This window comes from Dinoponera quadriceps, unplaced genomic scaffold, assembly GCF_001313825.1.
Source record: "Dinoponera quadriceps isolate SergipeBrazil2010 unplaced genomic scaffold, ASM131382v1 scaffold10866, whole genome shotgun sequence".
Lineage (NCBI taxonomy): Eukaryota > Metazoa > Arthropoda > Insecta > Hymenoptera > Formicidae > Dinoponera > Dinoponera quadriceps.
In genome coordinates, this window is record NW_014564648.1 from 37193 (window position 1) to 58148 (window position 20956).

A 20956-nucleotide genomic window follows, 5' to 3' on the forward strand; every position below is an offset into this window, starting at 1 on the left:
AATATCAAAATAACAAAAATATATATAATATCAAAAATAAAGAAAGGAAGCGTATTACAAGTAGTTTAAATAATTAAATAAGGTAATACTGTTAGGTTTATAGAATTATAGATGAGATAGCGAAACGTCTCACCCCTTATATTGGTTATGCATTGATCTCCAATAAATATATAAAATATTTGCTTCTAAAGCTCCCAATCGAGCTTGCAATTTTAATATTAAGTGTGATCTGGTTTCAACGGTCCGCGGCAAGGCATCAAAAAGACCTTTTGAGAATCTCGGCTCAGCACATAGGAATAATCAAAATGCTAGCAGGTGTTCTTAGGTCACGCAGAATCATTTCTAAATCTAAGTTCTCGATACAAAGAATGAGGCTTCCCAGAAATTAGAATAACTGTATAAACAAAAATAATAATAAAAATATAAACAAGGTAATCCGCAAGTACGTCTCAGATTAGCTTCCGACCAGCGGAGTCTCTCATAGAATGGTGTGATATATGTGTCTTTTCTGATCTTAAAGATAAATCGTACACATGCAGAGAGAGAGAGAGAGAGAGAGCTCGATTCGCGTTTCGCACCTACGTTTTTCTTCGGCGAATTCGAAAGAGCTTTTCGCTCTCGTTGTCAGCTCAGAAATCGTCGAAGCGAATATTTTTCTCGCGACACGTAAAATTAGATGTTTCTGCGAAAATAAGATTGCGCGAGACGTCGTCGATCACTCGGAGTGTGCCAAATCCATCGAGTTACTCCTCGGCCGTAGATTTTCTTGAGAATTGCAGTCGATCTCAAAGTCCACTAGTGATCTTTCAGTTGCGAAATCGAGAAGTCCTCGCGAAATACCGACGAACCGTTCGATCGAGAAACTCGACGAACGATCGTGCGGCTTGGAGGAGCCGGCGAGCCGTCGCGAGTTTAAATTCGACACCGCGAGCTACCGCCAAATTGCATTACGAGCACGATTCGCGGCTTCGCCGAAACGACCGTGACGTACCGGCTGCTGTTTGTCCGCGTACGGGGTGTGAGAGATGCGGGAGAAGCGCGATTATGCGTGTGTACGACGTGTCCGGCGTGCTGAGCGCGGGTCGCCGTCGCGATCTGTATGCCGCGATCGCGCGCCGCCAAGGGATAAGACTCACCGACTGCCATGATGACCTTCTCTGCAGAAGAGCGTCTCGCTAGGGATGCCGCGGGGATACCTGTCGACACAAAATCAATTATAGTCAGTTCGCGTCGCCCTCGCCGCCGAAATTCCGCAGCGGTCGCCCGCGGATTTTCGCCGGCTTTCACCTCCTCGATAAAGAAGACACGCGAGAAAGGGAGAGAGAGAGAGAGAGAGATAGAGAGAGAGAGAGAAAGGGAAAGAGGCCCCGTGAGACCAGTCGTCGGTGCTTTCATTCATCGCTGAAAATACGCGCAAATATTATATTTAGCGCGGCGATGCGCGCATCGGGCGCGCGGGAAACTCGACCCGCTTCCACTCGTAGAAGGGGGTGGAATGGAGAAATGGGGGTCGAGAGCGAACGTGGCTCATTCACGTTTTATGCACGTGACATTATCACGTTGCTCGCCGCATGTCGCATCCGCCGTTATTATCCGGGGGGAGGAGGAGGGGAGGAAAGCGACCGGTGTATCTATCAAATCTATCTCGCTTTATAAGAGGCGATTTCTCGCTCACCGCTTCATGAAGAGATTTTCTTCCATTAGCGAGTGTGAACTTTAACGACCGGGATTGTTGTTCCTACGACTGTCCACCGGTGTAATTGTGGGAAATTATGGGAGTGTGTTTTACAAATGTTCGTTTTCATCTGAAAGGCTCGTACCTTCGCGTCGCGCAACGAAGATGACACAGATCAACGTTCACCGGCCAATTGTTACGACGGCAAATTTCAATGACCCGAAATGCAACTCGGCGCGCGATATTGTTCGATATTATTCTCGACGAAAACGTCTTGCTGCTAAAGGGTCGCGTTTGTCCGCGTGCGCAATGCTGCGGAATAATTCCCCCGGGGTTATATTGGGTTTGTATGACAATTATTTTCGTCGAGCTGCACGTGGCTGCGACTAGATGACATTAGCCGAGAATCTCCGTGTTTTCTCGAATTTAGTTCAGCAAATACGCGCCGCCGCGGCAATTTTCTGCCCTCATAGTTGCTGCAACGATGGTGGTTACTATTTTCGTACAGCCGGGAGAGGCAGAGAGAATGTGCCTGGTGGAGATATAGACAAGTGGAGAGATAGAGAGAGCGAAAGGGAGTAAGGGAAAGCGAAAGATGCAGAGGGAGGTCAAAAGAGAGGCGGGAAAGAGAGGGAAGAAGGGTGATCGTACCTACGAAGCGTTCCGATATACCCCTCCACCAAATGGATCAGCTGATGGAAGGAAGAATGTGATGCTATTAATACACACGGACGAACGTCGAGATATATTCTCGTATCACTCTTCTAAATCCTCTGGAAAAGTCCTTTTAGAAAAGATCCTTTGAAAATCATCCTTTTAGAAGATGAAAAATCGACGATTTATCACATCTTCAGGAAGATTTACCTCCACGAGTTATAAGGAAGAGACGATCATTAGGACGACGATATTTGTTGTTTGACTTTGCTCTTTATCGATTTTCACTAATGTCTCACAATGTCTCAAATATTTAGTCATGACGCCTAATAATGTGCCTTAAATTTGATGCCGATGGTTATGTTTATGAAACAGGTCTATACCTCACGCTTGCTTTGCTTGTGTTTGCGGTCGGCTTTGCCTATATTTTTGTAAAAATGTATGTGTGTAGAGAAAACGCAGAGGAAAAGATTTCTTTGAATTTAATAAAATTTCTTTAATTGAAACAACATATTGTATGTTTGTCTTTTGGAATAGAGCAATCAAACGAATGTTTGATTCAACAAACAAGATTGTTTGGTTTTTCAAATAATAAATATCTTTACGTCAAATAACAAATTTCTTTTGTATTTTCATCCAAACATTAACAATAGTTATCACAAGCGATAAATTATTCGAAAGAAATAACATTATGTTAGAAAAATTTCAAAGAACTTCGTTTCAGAAGAACAATATTTAATACATAATGAAATGAATGTTTTTATTGAAGACCAAATATATTATTTCCTCTAAATAATATTGTTTTTTCCATCAAGCAGCATGGTTTACTCTAGTGAAACAATATTTTCATTCAAGCAAAATGATATTTGATGATAAATTATGTTGTTTATGTTAAACAAACCCGAGTCAAATAAACACGTAAACTAAGTCCAAAAAAACCTTTTTCTCTGCCTATATAAGTACGTATATATACGCGAAACACATTTTTATTTATCGCAAAGAAGGAATTTTTCGTCTCCGTTGATTAAATAAACAAATAAATATTAGGAATGATCGTGCAGGTGCAATGCGAAATGCCGCTCTTCTTCGCGCTTCTTCGCTCGACTCGCGAGGTAACTTTTGAAAATGGGCCCGTAGTTCGTCATACTTGGTCGAAGCTCGACTCGTGCCGCTACCACGGCTAGACGCGCTTTCTCGAACAAATCACACACATTCGCCGCTATTAATAGAGGACTGTTCCTGTGACCGTCGCGGAGGACCGACCGACCAGCCGGCCGCGCTAGGCCGCGCCTCGTTGCATCGCGCCCGAACTGCACCTGCAACGCGACTCCAGCCCGATAAAAAGAGGCCTGTATCCGGCGGTGCACGTGCTCCTGTAAACGAGCACATGTGCGGCACACGCTACGCCCAGAACGAACGCGGCACGTTGTTCAACAGTCGCTATAAAGAGCTGGTTGAATGCGAGCGTAATCGAAGAGTTCCCCTCCGGTGGAACGGCTTCGTTCCACATTGCTCGTTTCCTCATTTCTTCGTGTTTACCATTTGCCGTCGAGTTTTTATCGTTATCTCTCCGCTTTTCCCCCTCTCTCTCTCTCTCTCTCTCTCTCTGAGAAAATGAATTTCTGAACCTCGTGTCCAGCTGAAGGTACAAAAGGTCGAACTTACTAAATCGCTCCCGCGCGATTAGATATGCATGAGATAAGCGCGTGTAGAGCGCGTGAAATGGACGAGGGGTGTGCATCGATACGAATCGAAGGAGCGATTATTGTAATGTCAGAAAACCGCGGAAATCTTCCCGGGAGTTTTCGCGAGGGAATTTGTTTCTGACGCAAAATTAATCTTGTATCGCGTGTGCTTTGTCATTTACATACATTAGAAGGCGTGAGTATGCAAATACGAGTCTAAGAATCTTACAACGCGCGTCTTTCGACTCACCTTTAGTGTTCCGCCGTTAATTACGTCCGCATTGTCCGGCCCTCATGCGTTCTGCGTCTTGCTCGAGGTCATTCGACTTAAACCCGCGGCGGAGAAGAAACTTGCGAGAGGAGAAACAAGTCATGTCCACTTCGACGATCACTTCGAACACAAAGCGAGCTGTCGGAGTTCTTTCATTTGAATAAATTATCACCGATTACCATTGATTCCTTTTATTGTTACGTGTCGATGAATCGTTCCTTCATATCACACATGAATGATCGACGAGGCTTCCTCGAGCGTTCCTTCTTCTTCTCTCGTAACAGTGTACGATCGTCGCGGAAGCACTGCTGCAATCCGACGTTACGGTCGTCGTCATGCGCATCCACGCACGTTTGACACTCAATTAACGTAGCCAATTACGATCCCGGCGGAGGCTAGCGATGACGATCAATCATCCCGTTGCTCCAGACGCGTCGGAACGCCGCTCCGCTCGATCACAAGCCGTCAAACATCAGAGAGATCGCAGCTTCCACTTGTTCTTCTTCGTGCTTCCGAAGGCGACTCGAAGTGCCCGCGAAGTGGAAAAGCTCGCGGCGTGCGGAGACGTCGCGTGCTCCTCCGGGGAAGCTCCCCGGTCATCACACGTCGCTCGCCGAGCGAGCTAACCCGCCGAGGTGGATCACAGATACTTCGTCAGGGTCGTGCTCGGTCAGGGATTGTGCGCGGGTACGGCGCAACACTTCACGAAGCACTGACAAGCCAGGCCAGGAGGGAGTCCCATCGGCGGCACTGCCATATGATCGCTCGCAGCTCGTGCTCTCCTTCTCTTCTTCACTGCCACCACCCACGCATCTGGCAGTCGCACCGAAGAAACGCCCATGTGCGCCTCGCGTACGAAACGCTATTTCGGGATAGACAAGGACGGCGAAGTCGGACCGAAGGACGCCTTTGCCGTCGGCGCCGAAGAAAAGCGGAGGTGCTCACGTGTGCGAGCTCTTCTTACAATCCTCGCACGAGGGTGCCTTTTTTCCCCCGCCTTTTTCTCTTTCCCTCCTCTCAAATCTATTCCTGCGTCCTATTCGCACGTTTTGTACATGTGATCGTTTTACCGTAGAGGGTCTAATTAGATCGAGCAGAGCAATAAGAAATTTATAATCTTGTGCAAGAAAAAGCGATTACTTCGGTTATCGTGAAAGAACGGTTATGTCGGTTATTATGAAAAATTTCGAGAGCTCTATCCGTGTCGCTTATACCTGCTTATCATGTTTGAGTTAGCTCGGGTTTCCATCTTCCAGGTCGAGATTTCGAGCTCTTTCGAGAGTCTTAGGGTTTCGGAGGTTTTAAAAGTTCCAAAGCGGTATCTACAGTTTGATCTCATATTCAACTTTTCAAACGTTCTCTATAATTATTTTTCACACACATTTTTAATTAAGGGATCAGTTTTTTTTAAATTTGTTTAGTTTTCAAAAGAGTCTCAAATTGGGAATTATTTAAATATCAGAACTTTATTTTGTTCAAGACAAATATATAACTGAGAATTAATTGCTAAAAACATAAAAAGGAAATTATGTATGTAACATATATATATATGCACAAACACGCTTGTCCAATGATTTTAGTCAATAAAAAAGAATCGTCTTATAAATGGAACATTAGTTGTTAATAGACTTTAAAACGATTTTAAATATAAGATCGAATTAAAAAATTCTACGTTCTTTGTGTTTTAAAATAAGATTTTTATGGTCTATACTAATAGTTGTCGCTTGAAACTTAATCTTATGCGAATCTTATGTGAGGTATTCAAGTTTTAACTTAGGATTAGACCGAAGTTTTTCAATTGTATCATATGATACATCTGATGTTATAATTGCAATTTAACTAAAAAACTCACATCTTATTTGGAATTCAAGACTGAGTATCTCACTTGAAGCAAGTTTCAATTAACAAGTATTAATATGGACCTAAGGACGATATTCACAGTCAGATCTTATATTTAAAACCGTTTGAAGTTCATCTTCAGATGTGCCATAGCCAATGAAATCAGCTGCACAGAATCTTAAGTTTAACTTAAGACAGTTTTAAATATAAGACTAGCTTATGAAATTCCCGGCTTAAGTGTCGAAATATTTATTCAGAGCATTATTGTTGATATAATGATTACACTCGCATTTATCAGTATTATCATTATTATCGTAAGCCAATTTGGGCCCCTCGATTGTCACATTCGACTTCTTCGAGTTGGCCGACCCGAGCGCATTTACCAGAGGTTCAAAATATATCTGTGCGTACACCTGGATATTTAGCGGTAATCTCGAGTTGGGAAGTAAGGCCAGTGCCGCGTGCGCACGCGTGCACGCTTGCGTGTCTGTCACGCATATGCGTACGGAAGCGGAGCGGAGCATGTATTTCCTGCCCGTGAACGTGCATATTTCCTCGAGCGGTGAAAGGGTTCGACCCTTTCGACACGACGCCCTCGGCCGTGTCTCGTAAAACCCTTTGAGTGATTACCGTACCGTAACTCTCCAACACTGTCAGGGACTACTTGATTTAGCTGCGCTTGCAGCGTGCAGCAACTCGCCCGCATTAACGCGCATCTGTTCGAATCGACGGCCAGCCGTAAACAAATCAGAGGCCGCTCCTAATTACGGACCTAATTCGTCACGAAGCGCAGCACCGTTCGTGGTCCTGCGATATTCCGACCTCGGTCTGTGAATTGGCGCGTGTCTTTCGGAAAAGTTTCGGAAAGCGACGCGAATGAAGTGCAATTCTCACGCAACGATGATCTCTTTGCCGCCTCGTTGGCAATTTTTCTATTCCGTCTGCTGAGCAGAAATCGCCTGTGAAAAAAAGAATACATACATACATACAAATATATATATGCACACGCAGGGACACACGATGCGAACGAACGTTAAAAGCGCGTTTCCCGGACGCGTCGGATTCGATTTGTCAAAAATTCAGTCTGCCAACATACAAGTTTTGCGGATGCTATTGGTGTCGACCTGACATGTGTCGACTACGAATGGACATGCGCCTCGGGAAACCATTATAGCACTGCTAGTGAGCTCAAATTTCTTTTTCTTCCGTTCTTTTTTCTTTTTCTCCTCGCTATCTCACGCGTGCTCGGTTGTGCGTCCGTTGAATTTTCAGAAGGTAGATTGTTCCCTTAAATTTAGCTTAACGCGCACGGTAGGCAGCCTCCTCGCAGCCTCTTCGCGGGAGTAAGAGGAATGCATAATGGATCCATACATACACTCACGTTTCGTTGTTCTCTCCCTCGTTCTTCCTCATAATTCTCCGTAAAATTTGAATTTCTAATTAAGCCCGTATGTAGGCGCGAGTAGCGCTTCATCAATCGCCCTTCGTGTTCGCGTGTGACAACTTTGTCTCGTAACTTTTGACGAGTTCGTCTTAGCGCGACCGTTTCTTGCGGATTATTAAATTCAATTATTATAAAAATTTCTCGCACACTGTCGCGGGTTCAACATTTTTTCTCTCTTATATTTTCCCCACAAAAGTGAGAATCCTTTGAGGATTATGTCACGGATTAGATTGGAAAGTAGACAGAGTAAAGAAAAAAGAATTTTTCATTTCTGTTTTCGAAGTGATTCCTCCACATGTCCACAGATACATCCATTACCGTGAATTCATCGCAACGAGTAATCTGTGTTTGCTCGATCGGTAAGGTTGCGAGATAAAAAGAGGTTCAAGGTTGTTTAACCTCAAGTGAAAGCCGCGGGTCTCTGGAATCTCGTGTCTACGTCAGTAAGACGTAGATGCGCTGCGCTCTCGATATCGCATGGAGCTGTTCGAGAACTCGTACGTTTTCGCGTGCTCCGCTGGCAACTTCGTCTCGATCCTCACGGGAGGATTATTAAAGTTACACGTGACATCGAATATTCGTGCTCGTAAGTGTTTCTTGTAAGTGGCTCACATACTTGTCCCTTCGTCGGGAAGAAGTGATTCCGGTGATAACCGTTAGTTTCGAAATCGATTCGGACGCGTCAGTAACTGCGACGATAACGGCGTTCCGCGTCATTCGAAGGGGACCAGTCATCGCTGATTGACGTCGCGATGATCGTTCGTGTTAATAGTGCTGTCAATTTCGATTACTCGGGTACTCGAGTACACTGAAAACTGAGTTTGGTTGGGTCTACCTGACAATGTATAACTTAACATGTTTTGGTTGAAAGAAATAAAATTTCTAGTCCTCATGTACTAAATTTGATTCTAACAATTAGAAATCCTGTTTCCTTCAGCCAAAACGCGTTTGGTAGTTCATTGTTAGGTAGACTTAACGAAACTCATTTTTCAGTGTTACTTGGGTCTTTCGGTAACTGAGTATACGGCTAAATTCAGACGTGATAAATTATTGATTGTCTTAACGATAACAAATAATAATAATATTTGAAATCCATATATTCAATTGCTGAAAGACCCGGGTAGTCGAAATTGACAGCGCTAATCTGAAAGTGAAAGTGCTTATTGAGCAAACGTTTGCGACTTGATTTTCTGACAGAGAGCTCCAACTTGTTTCGCCGGGAAAAACGCGACGTGCGAGAGAACGCACGGAGTGAAACCGTGTTCGATATATCCGATGTGTCAATTGGAAAACGCGAGTTCCACTCGTGCCTCGAGCGCCTTTGCGAGGCGAGACGCAAAAAATCTTAATTACCTCGACATGTATCGAAAGGCGATTTCCTGCCTCCTCCTGTCGTCGAGGTCTTGTATGCAGAGCCGCATACATGGTCTCTTGCTCTCCCGGAGAACTTAATAATTTCAAACTCGATCTAACAGATCGGAGGGAGGGAGAATCAGGCAATTCCCAAAGAGGGTCTAAGCTACGAGAAACAAAACGCGAGTTTCGGTGAATTATGTTAAAGTCGTAGGTTGCGATCACCCGATGGAACGTTGACGGGGTGGTGGGTGGGTGGATAGGTGGTTGATAGGCGCACGAGGGGTGAGCCGAGTCGCAACAGGCGCGCAACTGCGCATAGGATGTATATCGTGTAAAAGGGAAGAGAGAGAGAGAGAGAGAGAGCAAACGAGCGAGCGAGCAAGAGAGAGAGAGAGAGAGAGAGAGATGCGGGCTCGGGCTTTTCGAATACGCAGTCGCGTGGAATTCCCCGGGAATCGGGTCTTTCCGGGTCTCGGCGACACGGTTTTCCCCTCACTCGGCGCACCACAGCGAAGGCAGGTAGTCGACGACGCGCTACTCACGGATTCACTCACGGCAACAGGTGACGGGATCTCGACCGAGTCCGGAGGAGCGAACGAAGCAGAGATCCACGAGAGCGGAAATCGCGATCGAGCAACGCGCGGGGAACAGTTTGGGCGCGAGCGTTCAGCAGCTCCGTAGGGCGAAGGTCGCGAGAGCGAGGATCTTGGAAGGAGCGAGATGAGTGTCGAGGACGTCATCAATTACTCGCCCAGTGAGGAGGAGGACTATTACGCACTGTTGTCCTGCGACGAGTCTTCCACGGTGAGAGACACGACAGCACATTGACAGTGGATTTCTCGCGAATAATTCGGCGAATCTCGATCGGCGAGCATGGATTTAGTCTTTCCTTCGGGTTTTTATATTGGACGCGTTGTCGCTTGTATCAAAGAGATCGGACTCGGTCCAGGTTCGCTGCAAAAGGTCGCGGGGAACGGACGTTTGTTGTCGTGGAAATGTCAGATGTGTACGCGTGTAATAACACATGCGTGCTAATTACGTCGGTCACTCACGACGATTTGGAATATTGAACGCAGCTCAAGTTGACATTTCGCATTTTACGTTAGAACATCTCGAGCTCTCATGTTTACGTAACATTTTCCGTTTTTATTTCGCGCTCGAAGGAACACGCTGGTTCACCGATGTTCGCCCGATCACACCCAGGAACGTTGCGCATTAAATTAATTTCGCGCCCGTAGCGAGATAGTTAAATTAGAGCGTCGACTCGCCCACGTAATAATCGGATCCCCTAAGGAAACTACAATTTAAACTCTCCATTAATTGAATTCTCGATCAACACAATTACGTTGCAGTCCCATTCGCTCCTAGTTCGCACGGTATATACGCTGAAGTTGCGGGTTGCGCAACAATCTTACCGTCGAGATCGAATCGTATCCTAGATCGAGCGCGAGATTGTTTCATTTGTCGTTGGTACACTACTCGTCGCCTCGATCACCAACGATTACAACAAATCGCCGTTGGTGAATGTGAGAGTCTCTTTTTCTTTCTTTTTATCGGGACAATGTCGCAACGGTATTTCGTAGAAATCGAAATTGGTTGAATGTCGCGCCAGAATTTACAATTTAATTGTTTCGCGCGTCACGCCGCTCTTTTTTCTCTCCTATTTTTTTTCCTTTTTTCTTTTCATAGCTCCTACGCAGCTAATATGCAGCTGGATATTGAAAAGTTTGTACACGAATGTGAGCGACGGAAAGGTCGTTTGCCTTTCAATTTCGCCGAGTTTACGTTTTGCTATTGCTATCTCCGTCGAGCTCTTGATAAAAGCATCAGCTTCGCGTCGACAAATCGCGTCAGCGTATTCATAGCGTTCTCGTTTTCCGTTGACGAGTACCATTAAGCGCGTGATTTTGCAGCATACGATTGGAATATATACAAATGCGTGCTTAGAGAGATCAGTGCGATTGAATATCGAGAGGGAGAACGGGAGAGGGAGGGAAAAAGAGAGAGAGAGAGAGAGAGAGAAGGAGAGAACGAGCAGAGCGGAGGCGTGAAAATAAAATCGGACTAAAGCTGAAGATAAAGGCGATAAAGCCGCTCTCTCGTTGTTATTCCGTTGTAGCAACATCTCCGCATCGCTCTCGACACTGTATAATTTATTTCAATCGAGAAACAACAACGAAACAAAAAAAAACAATAAGAGTCGACGACGCACGAGATTCCCGTACATAGCATCGAGTAGATTAATCTCCATTCTCACCATTCGACGTCTTAGCCAATTCCCGTTCGATTTTGCAAAATCAGGTTGAGCAGATCACAGCGGAATATAAAGTGCTAGCGCTTCAATACCATCCGGACAAGAACGAGGGTGATAAAGAGGCTGAGAAGAAATTCCAGCAGTTAAAGGTGCGTTCTTTCCCCTCAGCAAGTCTTCCTCCTCTCTGAGCCAAGTCGAACGATCTCTCGATCGGGATGGTCGAACAGAACCGGCACTGATTTCCCTTTTGTGTGTATCGCAGTACGCGAAGGAGGTTCTCTGCGACCCCGAGAAGAGGATCAACTACGACAAATGGCGAAACAGCGGTATCAAGATCAGTTACAAGCAATGGCTCGGCATGAAGGAGCATGTGCACCAGGTGAGATAGGCGATAATTTCGTGCGAATCGATGCCGCTACCCTCGCGACAACAATGCTTTGGACAATGCGCTATGTATAGCGTATATATATGTACCGAGACCGGCGCGGTTCATCGTCCATTTCACGTCTCGTTTCACCTTCCCCGTCGTGTCACACCTCATCACACACACACACACACACATGCACGCACGGCCGTTCCGTCGCGATTAATCCTCCGAATCTTCTCGCGTTGTCTCTCGCTAGACTATGCACTGGAGCACGCCGAAGACGAAGGACCGGATGCTGCCGGACACGAGCGGAGAAGCGGGCGGCTCGCCAGCTCACCTTAGGAGCCACCCTCCAAACGTACACAGGAGGGCATCGGAGGGTGGGGCCACGAATCTCTATTACCGTTCGGGCCACGGGGTCCCGTTCAATTGTCAGGAGCCCAGCGAGATCGTCAGTAAGTTTCGCAATTATGAGATCTAAGGAGAAAGAGAAGAAGTGAAGGGGGCAGAGGAAGGGAGAGAAAAAGAGAGGAGGACCGAGTGTCGTCTCTCGTCGGGACCGACTCCACTATTACCGGACGTCTTTATGGAAGCAAGAGTACGTACTGGACAAAGATCTACTTGTATACAAATGTCGTACAGGGCATTGGTCGGATCGCGTTAACATATCGGGCATGCTTCTTCGCCGTTTCCTTGCACGGGAAACGAAATTTCGTTGGATTTACTCGAAAACGAGCAAACCGAACGCGTTTTGGTGGAAGGAAACAGGCGGTCATTCAACAATTACGTCATGGAATGTTTGGCTATTTTTCACTCTCCTCCTCCCTTTCGTCACATTTCGTCACAAAGCATTTGCCTTCGTTCAATATTACGTGATATGTGGAACTATCTTCTTTCCGTCGGCACGTAGAGTAAGAAAAATAGCTTATAACCATACTATAATACAACAATAATTATACACTACGCTACTATCTTTTACTAAAATATAAATAATTTTTAGCCAAAATATTAAATTAATTATTCTATTTTGTAATTCTGATTAGTAAAGTTCTGTTTTTAAAAGAATAAGTATTTAAAAATTAACATTTTGATTATTATTTTGATTATTAATATAAAACCATGTCAAAACGTGAAAAGTTTCATCAAATGTAACCAAATGTGTCACGAATCAAACAAAGTGAATAATCGTGGACACCCATATTTGTTATGTCATCTAATGTGATATTCCTTTACTGCCCCCTTGTGGTATGATGGTAATTGTTGAATGCCCTTTATGTACCAAATTCAGTTTTGAAATAACTAGAAATTCTATTTCCTTCAATTAAAACGCATTTGGCTCGTTTATTGTCAAGTAAATTTCATCGAACTTTCTTTTCCCGTGCGGATCCACCCTATTCTTTCGCAAGATGTTGCAATCGGGGGAGGTGTCTCTATCGTTTCCGCGCTGTCGACGCACAGTTTCGGTGACAATGGTGATAGAGTCCGAACAGTAGTAAATATCTTAATCTCGGGGGGAAATCCTTGCCGCTGAAGGCGCAACAAACCGGATGGTCTCTCAGCCTGCTGCGTCTCGCCGGCTCTCTCGTTTCCTTCCGTCGCTCAGGACGCTTGCCGACTCGATCCAACGAACAGCCCTGTACGCGCGGTACGTGCTCGCGATTGCGCGTACGTATGTGTCGCCTTCAGATTTATATTTTGTTATACTATACTAAGCACGATGAGAAAGAGAGAGAGAGAGAGAGAGAGAGAGAGAGAGAGAGAGAGGGAGAGAGAGAGAGAGAGAGAGCGTGTGTGTGTGTGTGTGTGTGAAAAAGAGGACGAGGAAAGGACCAGAGAAGGCTGGAGGATTGGTTTGGTATTATTTATAGCTCTCTTCCCGAAGTCTCTCGAGTAACGTCCGATATCGTCTGGTCTGGCGAATACCGAGTCGTGAGTCTCGAGTTCGCGCATTCTATGTGTGTCTCTCAATCTTACGAGGTGTTTAGCGACAGAGATGTTAAAACGACGTGTAGTGTCGGGGGCTGTATAGTTTATCTGTGATTCCGCGAATGAGATTTTTCCACTATAGAGATTAACTGGTCGTTCCAACCGTTAAACACTCTGGAAGGTGACACTTGAGCGCGGCCGGTGTCCTTCTACTTCGGACCCCGTTATTCACTCAAGGACGGTATTCTCAGTCTGCAGCTTAACGATAAAAGTCGCATTTCAAACTGTGCGTTGTCGCTTTCCGCGACTTTCAATCGTTGACACAGCGACGATTGTTACCTTCGACGTGGTCACGCGGCGGCGATTTCCCGGCTAAAAATACAAACTTGAAATGTGTTGCGCACGCACGTTGCAAAACGTTGCCGCCGCGATGGATGCCCGTTAATTGAATCAAGATCTTCCGGACGTCGCGAGCGTCACCGAGCGTTATCGAATTCGTCGGGCGCGACGTTTCGATTTTCCCCGCGACGTTCGCGAATTTAGAGACTCAAGGCAACAACTCAAAGAGAGGAATCCCAACGGAGCGCTCAAGTGTTTCTTTCTACGATAGAGAACAGATCGACGACGGCGCACTTGTACCTGTGTCCTATGTCAAACGCAAAACACATCGTTCCCTCCCGACGACAGTCAACGGTTGCCCCTTGTCCCGAGTTCCCGATTGTTAAAATCGGTGCAGGGACCGCTCGCGAAATTCGTCCCGAAATCGCAGGGGAAAAACCGGGAATCGAGGACTGACGTTGATCGCGGCACGGTCGCTTATCGACAGTACGAAACCTCACGCCGATCATTTCAAATCTCCATTGGCTGAAACTGGACGCACACAATAGATAAACAAATAGGATTTACACGAGAAACTCTCGGTGGATTCGCGCGTTCCAAATTCGCCGCTGCATCGCCGGCTCGCCGTTGATTTAACTTGTTGACCGTTACGTTAAATTCACCTACATTCTCCGTCGGGTCCATATTTCCCGTGTGTTATTTTAACTTTAATTTAAGGGAATCAATTAATGCTGAATTAATTAATTAATGGTTTATGGAAATTTGGGGGTTATCAATATTAATGATTGGAACGCAGAGAACGGAGAAAAATTTTTCGCTGTCGTAACAAATTGCTTGTTACTATAATGACAGCAAAAATATTTGCCTGGACAGCAAAAGGATGTGTTTGGGCAGCAAAGAGATTTGTTAGGAATATTAATTGCTAATTATACCAACTAAATTTTATTGCTGTCGCAACGATATTTTGCTACAACACAATTATTTTTTCCGTGTGACAAACCCTTTTACTGCCATTAGTAACAAGTAATTCCTTGCGCCAGCAAACAATTTTTCTCCGGGCAGTTTGACGTTGAAGGAAGATCGTTTCACGTACGTCTGAAAAAGTCTGACGAATAAGTCTGACGAATAAGACGAATGAGTGCGTTATACTGTCAAACGTATTATCCTCCTATAAAACGTTTAATAAAACGTATTCTCACCAACAACCGCGCTTGGCTCTTATTGGTTCTTCTATGTTTTCCGTGATTGTTTATCTTGAGAGCTTTGCACAATTTAGTTTGTTTACGTTAACTTTACCGTTTCTACCGATAGAAACGGCAAAATTGATAAACCAGATATTTGCAATCTTACAAGTACTTGGTGAAATTATTCCTAATCCGTAACTGAAGCCTTCACCCGCAAAAGGATGACGTTGCTCCCGCGAAAATTCTCGTATAACCCAGATACGAGTGACGTGGCAATCAACGTGTCGAATCCTTGAGCGAGCGAGCAATTCGGCGGATTCCCGGTCAGTCCTCGCGAGTAAAAATTGCACGAGCGTCGCGTTTCCCGCCGATTCGATCAGCCGGTCGCGTTTTCTCGACGTTTCTCCGATCGCGGCGGCAGTCGAGCGTTACTCGTCGGTGAATTGCGTTTGGCATATTATTGAAAATGCCTACTTATTAACCGGTAATTAATAATAACACTTAGCGGCAGTTAACCCTGGATGTGTCGATGTGTATAATCTTATGATAATGCGATAAGCGTGCTCCTCCTGTATTATCGGGTGGCGGCTTCACACGACGCTGCCCGTCTCGATCAAAGACGTCTGGATCACGAAGGATCGAATCGATCTTACTCTTCCTGAGAGAAGTGTGCGATCTCTCCTGTCGATCCTCCCTTCGGATGATGCCCGAAACACATCACGTCATCGGTCCATCGCGTTTTCCCCGTTTCGTTTCCGTGTTCCGGATGTAGTATGACGACAACGACGATGACGACGATCCGACAGAGAGACACGCCTTAATTGTGCACGAGGTAGGAAGACAAGAGGATGTAAGCGGAGAGTATTAATTGAGGCCGTTGGGTAAATCGGGGGCTTACATCGCGCCTACGCCGGCTAGCGAACGGCTAATGCGGTAGGTAAATGCCAATATAAGGATGGACAAAATCGATATCGCTGATAACGAACAGTCTAAAGACGTTTCCTTCTGTTTTAAATTTAGATCGTGCGATCGATTGTTTCCTTTTTCCTTCTTTCCCAAGGATACACAAGGTCGTCGCTTCTTCGGTGGCTCTTGAATGAGGCGGGACGAAGGGACAGTTGTTTAACACTGTAAATAATCAGACATCGGATACGATTGTGGGTCAACAAGGTTTCCTCGGGGGCCTCAATTATCTCCCGCTTGGTTTCCGAGACACGTGTTGGCACGTGTGCACATCTATCAGGACCCGTTGCCGACTCTGATTATTTCGCTTTTAACGTCGCGGCCACACGGAAGCCGTTGAGGAAGCAGGTCAAGTAGCGGAGTCGTTACTTGCTTACCTTGTCGCGAAATATCGGACTCGTTGGCTGTATCGATCGCGCGCGCCTTCGAGGAGACTCCAGGAATCGGCAGATTGCGCGGAGGTAGCGAGCTAAATAAACAAGGACCGCGAGTGGAGGCCAAAGGACCGCCGCGGGTTCGAAAAACACGACGCTATCGCCTTTATCATTCTCCCACTTTTTCTTAGACCCTTTGACGAGGGAAGGTAAACGCAGATATAGCTCGTTGCTCGACTTGTCTCTCCCTATATATCGGCCTCGTGTAAGCCCGACATTAGTGCGCAGTCAATCGAATTAGTCGAACATGTAAGCGTTCGCTCGCGCTTCGTGGGATTCGCCGCGCGATCGATCGATCCTTCCCTGGACGTGGCGCGGGACGATGGATGCGCAGTGAAATTAAACGGCGCGACTTCGACGGCAGAAGTGCATTTAGCGCAGGCACGCGTAATGGGCGTGAGAAAAAGAAAAGAGGAAAAGTCGGGCGCGTTTCTCTTATCTCGATTCGCGTCGTTCGTTAAAAACGACGTGCACTCGGGAGGTGCGCATCAAGCTAAATTCAATCAGTGGTTGGCCGGTGTACTTTCATTGTGCATTCATTGGACGCGGGGATTTCGTTAGGAGACTTTTCCGTCGCTCTCGCGGACGGCCACATTAAATCCAGATAAGAATCGTACGAGAGCGTGCCGCGGAAAGTTTTAATCCGCGCGAATGCCTCGCGAACTTTAAGATAGGATAGATGGTAAAGCGTCACTACCGGGCAACGGCGTTCGCAAAATTCCTACGCGGTCTGGTGTGCAAAATCCCACGAACCTCGAAGAAAGCGGCGAACTAGGTCAATAAGTCAGTTAAAGATCATCGAGGAATTCGGGGAAAACGGAATGGGTTAATGGAATACCTCGCCATCGATGTTGGCGGTAAATGAGAGGATTATCGATATTTATTAGAAAATACACAAGGTTATACACCTAAATATATTATATTTCGCACAAAAGCGTACATAAGCGATGAAACGATACCCACCGAAAAATAAAGGAAAAACAAGAGATAAAAATAAAAGTTCCATTCGATCGTTATCACTCCATCGATGGAACGGACAGTTAGAATTGAAATCGAATCAGCGACGCGTTGATCGCAAACGCGAGAACGCTGTCGACATTTTAACGATTTCTCTCGGCGGTCTGAATTGTTTCGCAAGAAGAACCTTCAGCGCGATAAAGAGAAACAGATCTCGCGATAGAGCTTTTTCGTGCTTTTCGAGGGAAAAGAGTGATCGTTCCGCGATACGTTCACGCAGACGAGATTTAGGATCGTGCGGCCGACCGTGTCCGGGATCTGTTCCGGAAAGTGTCTACTGGATCACCCTGTACATGTGCTGTATACTTATATTTTTCTAGACGGGCCCGTGCTTTTGGCCTGCGAAACATTGTTTACACCTCACGTACCTATCTGTCGTTCGTGATTGACCTATCGCAAGCTCCTGAGACAAAGGTCGGAGGAGCCTATTGAAACGCCTATCAGTACGATGCTCAGACGCGATCGAAGACCTCCCTTCGTGTCCCTTTTACGTTTATTGCACGTGCATTTACGACGTCGCGATCGGATAAAGCCGAGGAATTTACACCTTCTCTCGATAGGAGGAAAATCCGATCCCCCTCGTCTCTCCAGGGGAATCCTGTGAACGCTTGGCGATCCGAATTCCAAAACAAATCTCATATTCTCGATTTGAGGCTGAGTTTCCTTTAATGGAAGTCGAGTTGATCGGATTGGTCGACTTCTCGTCACTCTCGACGTTCCTTATAAACATTCTCTCACGATTCACGTTCGATACGGAATTTCGAAGTTGAGATTCAATTGCATATCGCTGTGCCAAATTCTCCAAAATTTTCCTCGTTTTTCCATCAGTCGGCGTGTTTACATGGTTAAAATGGTGCTCGTTAGTGGAAATTTTTTTAACTGATTTTATAACGTCGATCGCGTTTCCCAACGTTTATACAAGGATCAATGTTTATATTCTGTTAATGTTTACATTTTAATGAACGTAGTCACCAAACACTTCGAATAATTACTTATGAAATCGTTTAACGTGTAAAGTATAGCCACGCGTTATCAAAAACAACGGATTTCCATTGTCAATGATAAATCGGTGAATTGACGTTCTACGCGTGGACATTCGATCACTATTGCCACATTTTCAAGACTGCTCGTTCCGCGTTAATTGATCGTTGATTAATATTCAACGCGATTGGTCAGGACATTGCGTGTATCCTTAACAAGTTGCATCTTATTATCGTTTGGAGTTATATATAAGTTTTCATTCGAAGAACACGATGCCAAGAAAGAAAAATAATCCTTGTTTCTCGGGAAACGCGAGGGAATACTCGGCAATATTATTACACAAGTCATTTGTTCGGTATGACTTCAACAAAAAAGTAGTTCATATCACGTTGTGGTGAGTGTTAGAATGACCAACCGCCGTGAAATTCTGAGTTTCTCGAAAAAAATGATTGTTGTCATTAAGTAAATACACGAAATTATTAGAAATAAGTGCGCGAAATCCTTGACTCGCACGTTTCGCGCAGCTTACTGGTCGGCGAACGGCGTTTCCTCCGATCGACCTCACGAGTCGCGCGAGATACTTGTGCGCGCGCGCGCGTGTATGCGTGTGTGTTGGACAGTGTGGATGAAACATAGGTGTGTGCATGTATCTATATATATTTAGATACATAAACAAATACATATATTGTATATTCGTCTCGCGCTGGTCGACGCGGCGATGTGTTACTCGTACCAATAAAAGATTCAATAAATGTGTTTAATTATGAAACGTCCCTTCGTACTTTAATCATCCCCGTAGCGTGCGCGATCGACGAGTCACGAGGAGACGTGTGCTCGATTGAAAAATTTACGGCGATTCGCTGTTCGGAGAGTTATCCTGTAACCTGCATGTTCGAGACGACACTTCCAGACGACTCGCCCGTGCCTGTACAATATTTTTAGCCTTGTCTCCCCTGTGCTTTTTATCTCTCCTTACTACGACACAAAGCGCAAGAATATTGCGCATCGCGCACTCGCGATCTGTCCGCGATGCAGTTCCCATCGCGTCTAATAATTGATCGTTCTCGTTTTATGGCGCGTTTCATTAGGGAAATTAGCTGCTTTCAGGTTAATCGCACAGAGGCGTTGCAATGGTAACGACGACAATTGTTGGCCACCGAAGGCGACAAAGCGATTATCGCTGCTTCCGTATCTTGCTATTTTCGCCTCGGAACGGAATGAAAACTAATGTCACGCGATTAGCTGTTTGTATCTGCTCTTTGTATTTTATAACTGTCACATCTTCGGCGATCACGAGAAATTGAAGCTATTATAACACGCGAAAATGCGATAAATCAATGTTGGCGCGCTAAAAGTGTTATATTCAAGTAAATATGTGCAAGTGATTATTGGATTAAGTAAATATTACTTGAATATAGCATAGTGAAAGAAAAAAAAGACTATATTCAAGTAATATTTACTTAATTTAGGCAAGATAATTACCTCAATATTTTTATTACTCTGATACTCCTTAATATAAAATATTTACTTAAATGTGGCACTCTTTTCTTTTAGTGTGTGATCGGAAAGCGCATTCTTACAGATTGCGATCAATCTCGAATGATTCGGCGATCTCGCGTTCTTTTCCCGCGGATTTCTACGTTTCCTGTCTGTCGTCGGATTATTATGTTCGATTTGGCCGTTTTCATAAGTTACACGGGGAACTTGATTTCCCATGCAGAATTGGAGGCTCGACGCGCGGCGCGCCGGATGATTGGGAACTGGAGCGAAACATTTTGCTTCTCGCTTCGGAGGCTTCTCCGCAATTTCGGTCGTTTATCTGACGGCTGCCTCCTCTCGGTTGCGATTTTTGCTGGTGTGCCTACCTAACTGCCCCGCGGGATCGATTCGGAACGCATGGATGAAGTATCCGACCGGGACCGTGCACGTTGATTTCGGGCTTTTCTTTCGGGTCTTTTCTTTTACAAATCTTGTCTCTCTTAAGGCTGTGGTGCACAAAGAACGTAAAACGTAATACTTAAAACGTAATACTTAAACAACATAATACTTAAACGTTAAAACGTAATACTTAAACAGGGAGCGAAAACGGCCTGTCACGTTTGAAAATCGTCGAGAGAACGTATTCTCTAAAGCTTTTGGAGTGAAATGTCACTTGAAACGAGTGAAAATTCATTCGTGAATTCAAGCGACAGTGAAAATACATCTATCCAGAATCAAGAGAGCGAATGTTTAAGACAAATTGTAAAGTGGATTCGCAACCTATGCGATTGAGAAAGAAAAAAATAATGGCCGCAAATCGCGGCAGTTATAGCGATGTACGTAAATTATTATTTGCGGGAGCATATAAATATTTATCGTATATTACGCACGGAGAAGAAAATCGATAGAATCAACGAAAATTTGCTTAAACGAATAATAATTTTTCAAGCACCACTTTTTAGTCTATTGAACAAATTATACAGTTGCTGCGACGAGTTACTAATTGATTCAACGATTGCGATTTGGTCAGTGACTAAATCAATGCAACGTATTGTTGCGCCAATGCGTAATTTGTTCAGTAGACAAAA

The 20956-nt window shown here is 45.1% G+C and overlaps 2 protein-coding genes across 9 annotated transcripts in view; one reads left to right on the forward strand and one right to left on the reverse strand.

Annotated features, from left to right (window-relative positions):
• LOC106751295 (phosphoinositide 3-kinase adapter protein 1) overlaps positions 1-20956 on the reverse strand; it is a 75128-nt gene that overhangs the window by 26611 nt on the left and 27561 nt on the right. The window contains exons 1-3 of one of the 4 annotated variants that reach the window (XM_014632158.1): positions 4465-5783; positions 4265-4405; positions 1137-1196 (exon numbers count right to left, since the gene is read on the reverse strand). In XM_014632158.1, the coding sequence (XP_014487644.1) occupies positions 1137-1146 (10 nt within the window). In that variant the 5' untranslated portion in view covers positions 1147-1196; positions 4265-4405; positions 4465-5783. Of the gene's footprint in view, positions 1-1136; positions 1197-4264; positions 5784-20956 lie in introns of those variants that run through there. The other 3 variants (XM_014632157.1, XM_014632159.1, XM_014632156.1) reach the window with 3 other exon arrangements.
• On the forward strand, positions 7995-19158 carry LOC106751301 (J domain-containing protein). Of its 5 annotated transcripts, none has more exons than XM_014632174.1 (5): positions 7995-8167; positions 9487-9728; positions 11226-11327; positions 11441-11557; positions 11802-19158. In XM_014632174.1, exons 2-5 carry the CDS (start codon positions 9645-9647, stop codon positions 12024-12026), a joined length of 528 nt encoding a protein of 175 aa, XP_014487660.1. In that variant the 5' UTR covers positions 7995-8167; positions 9487-9644; the 3' UTR covers positions 12027-19158. The 5 variants fall into 5 exon arrangements, 3 of the variants coding, with proteins under 3 accessions (XP_014487660.1, XP_014487659.1, XP_014487658.1); XM_014632173.1 differs by having other exon boundaries at positions 7995-8154; XR_001375038.1 differs by lacking the exon at positions 7995-8167 and having other exon boundaries at positions 8227-9728; positions 11802-15927; positions 16015-19158.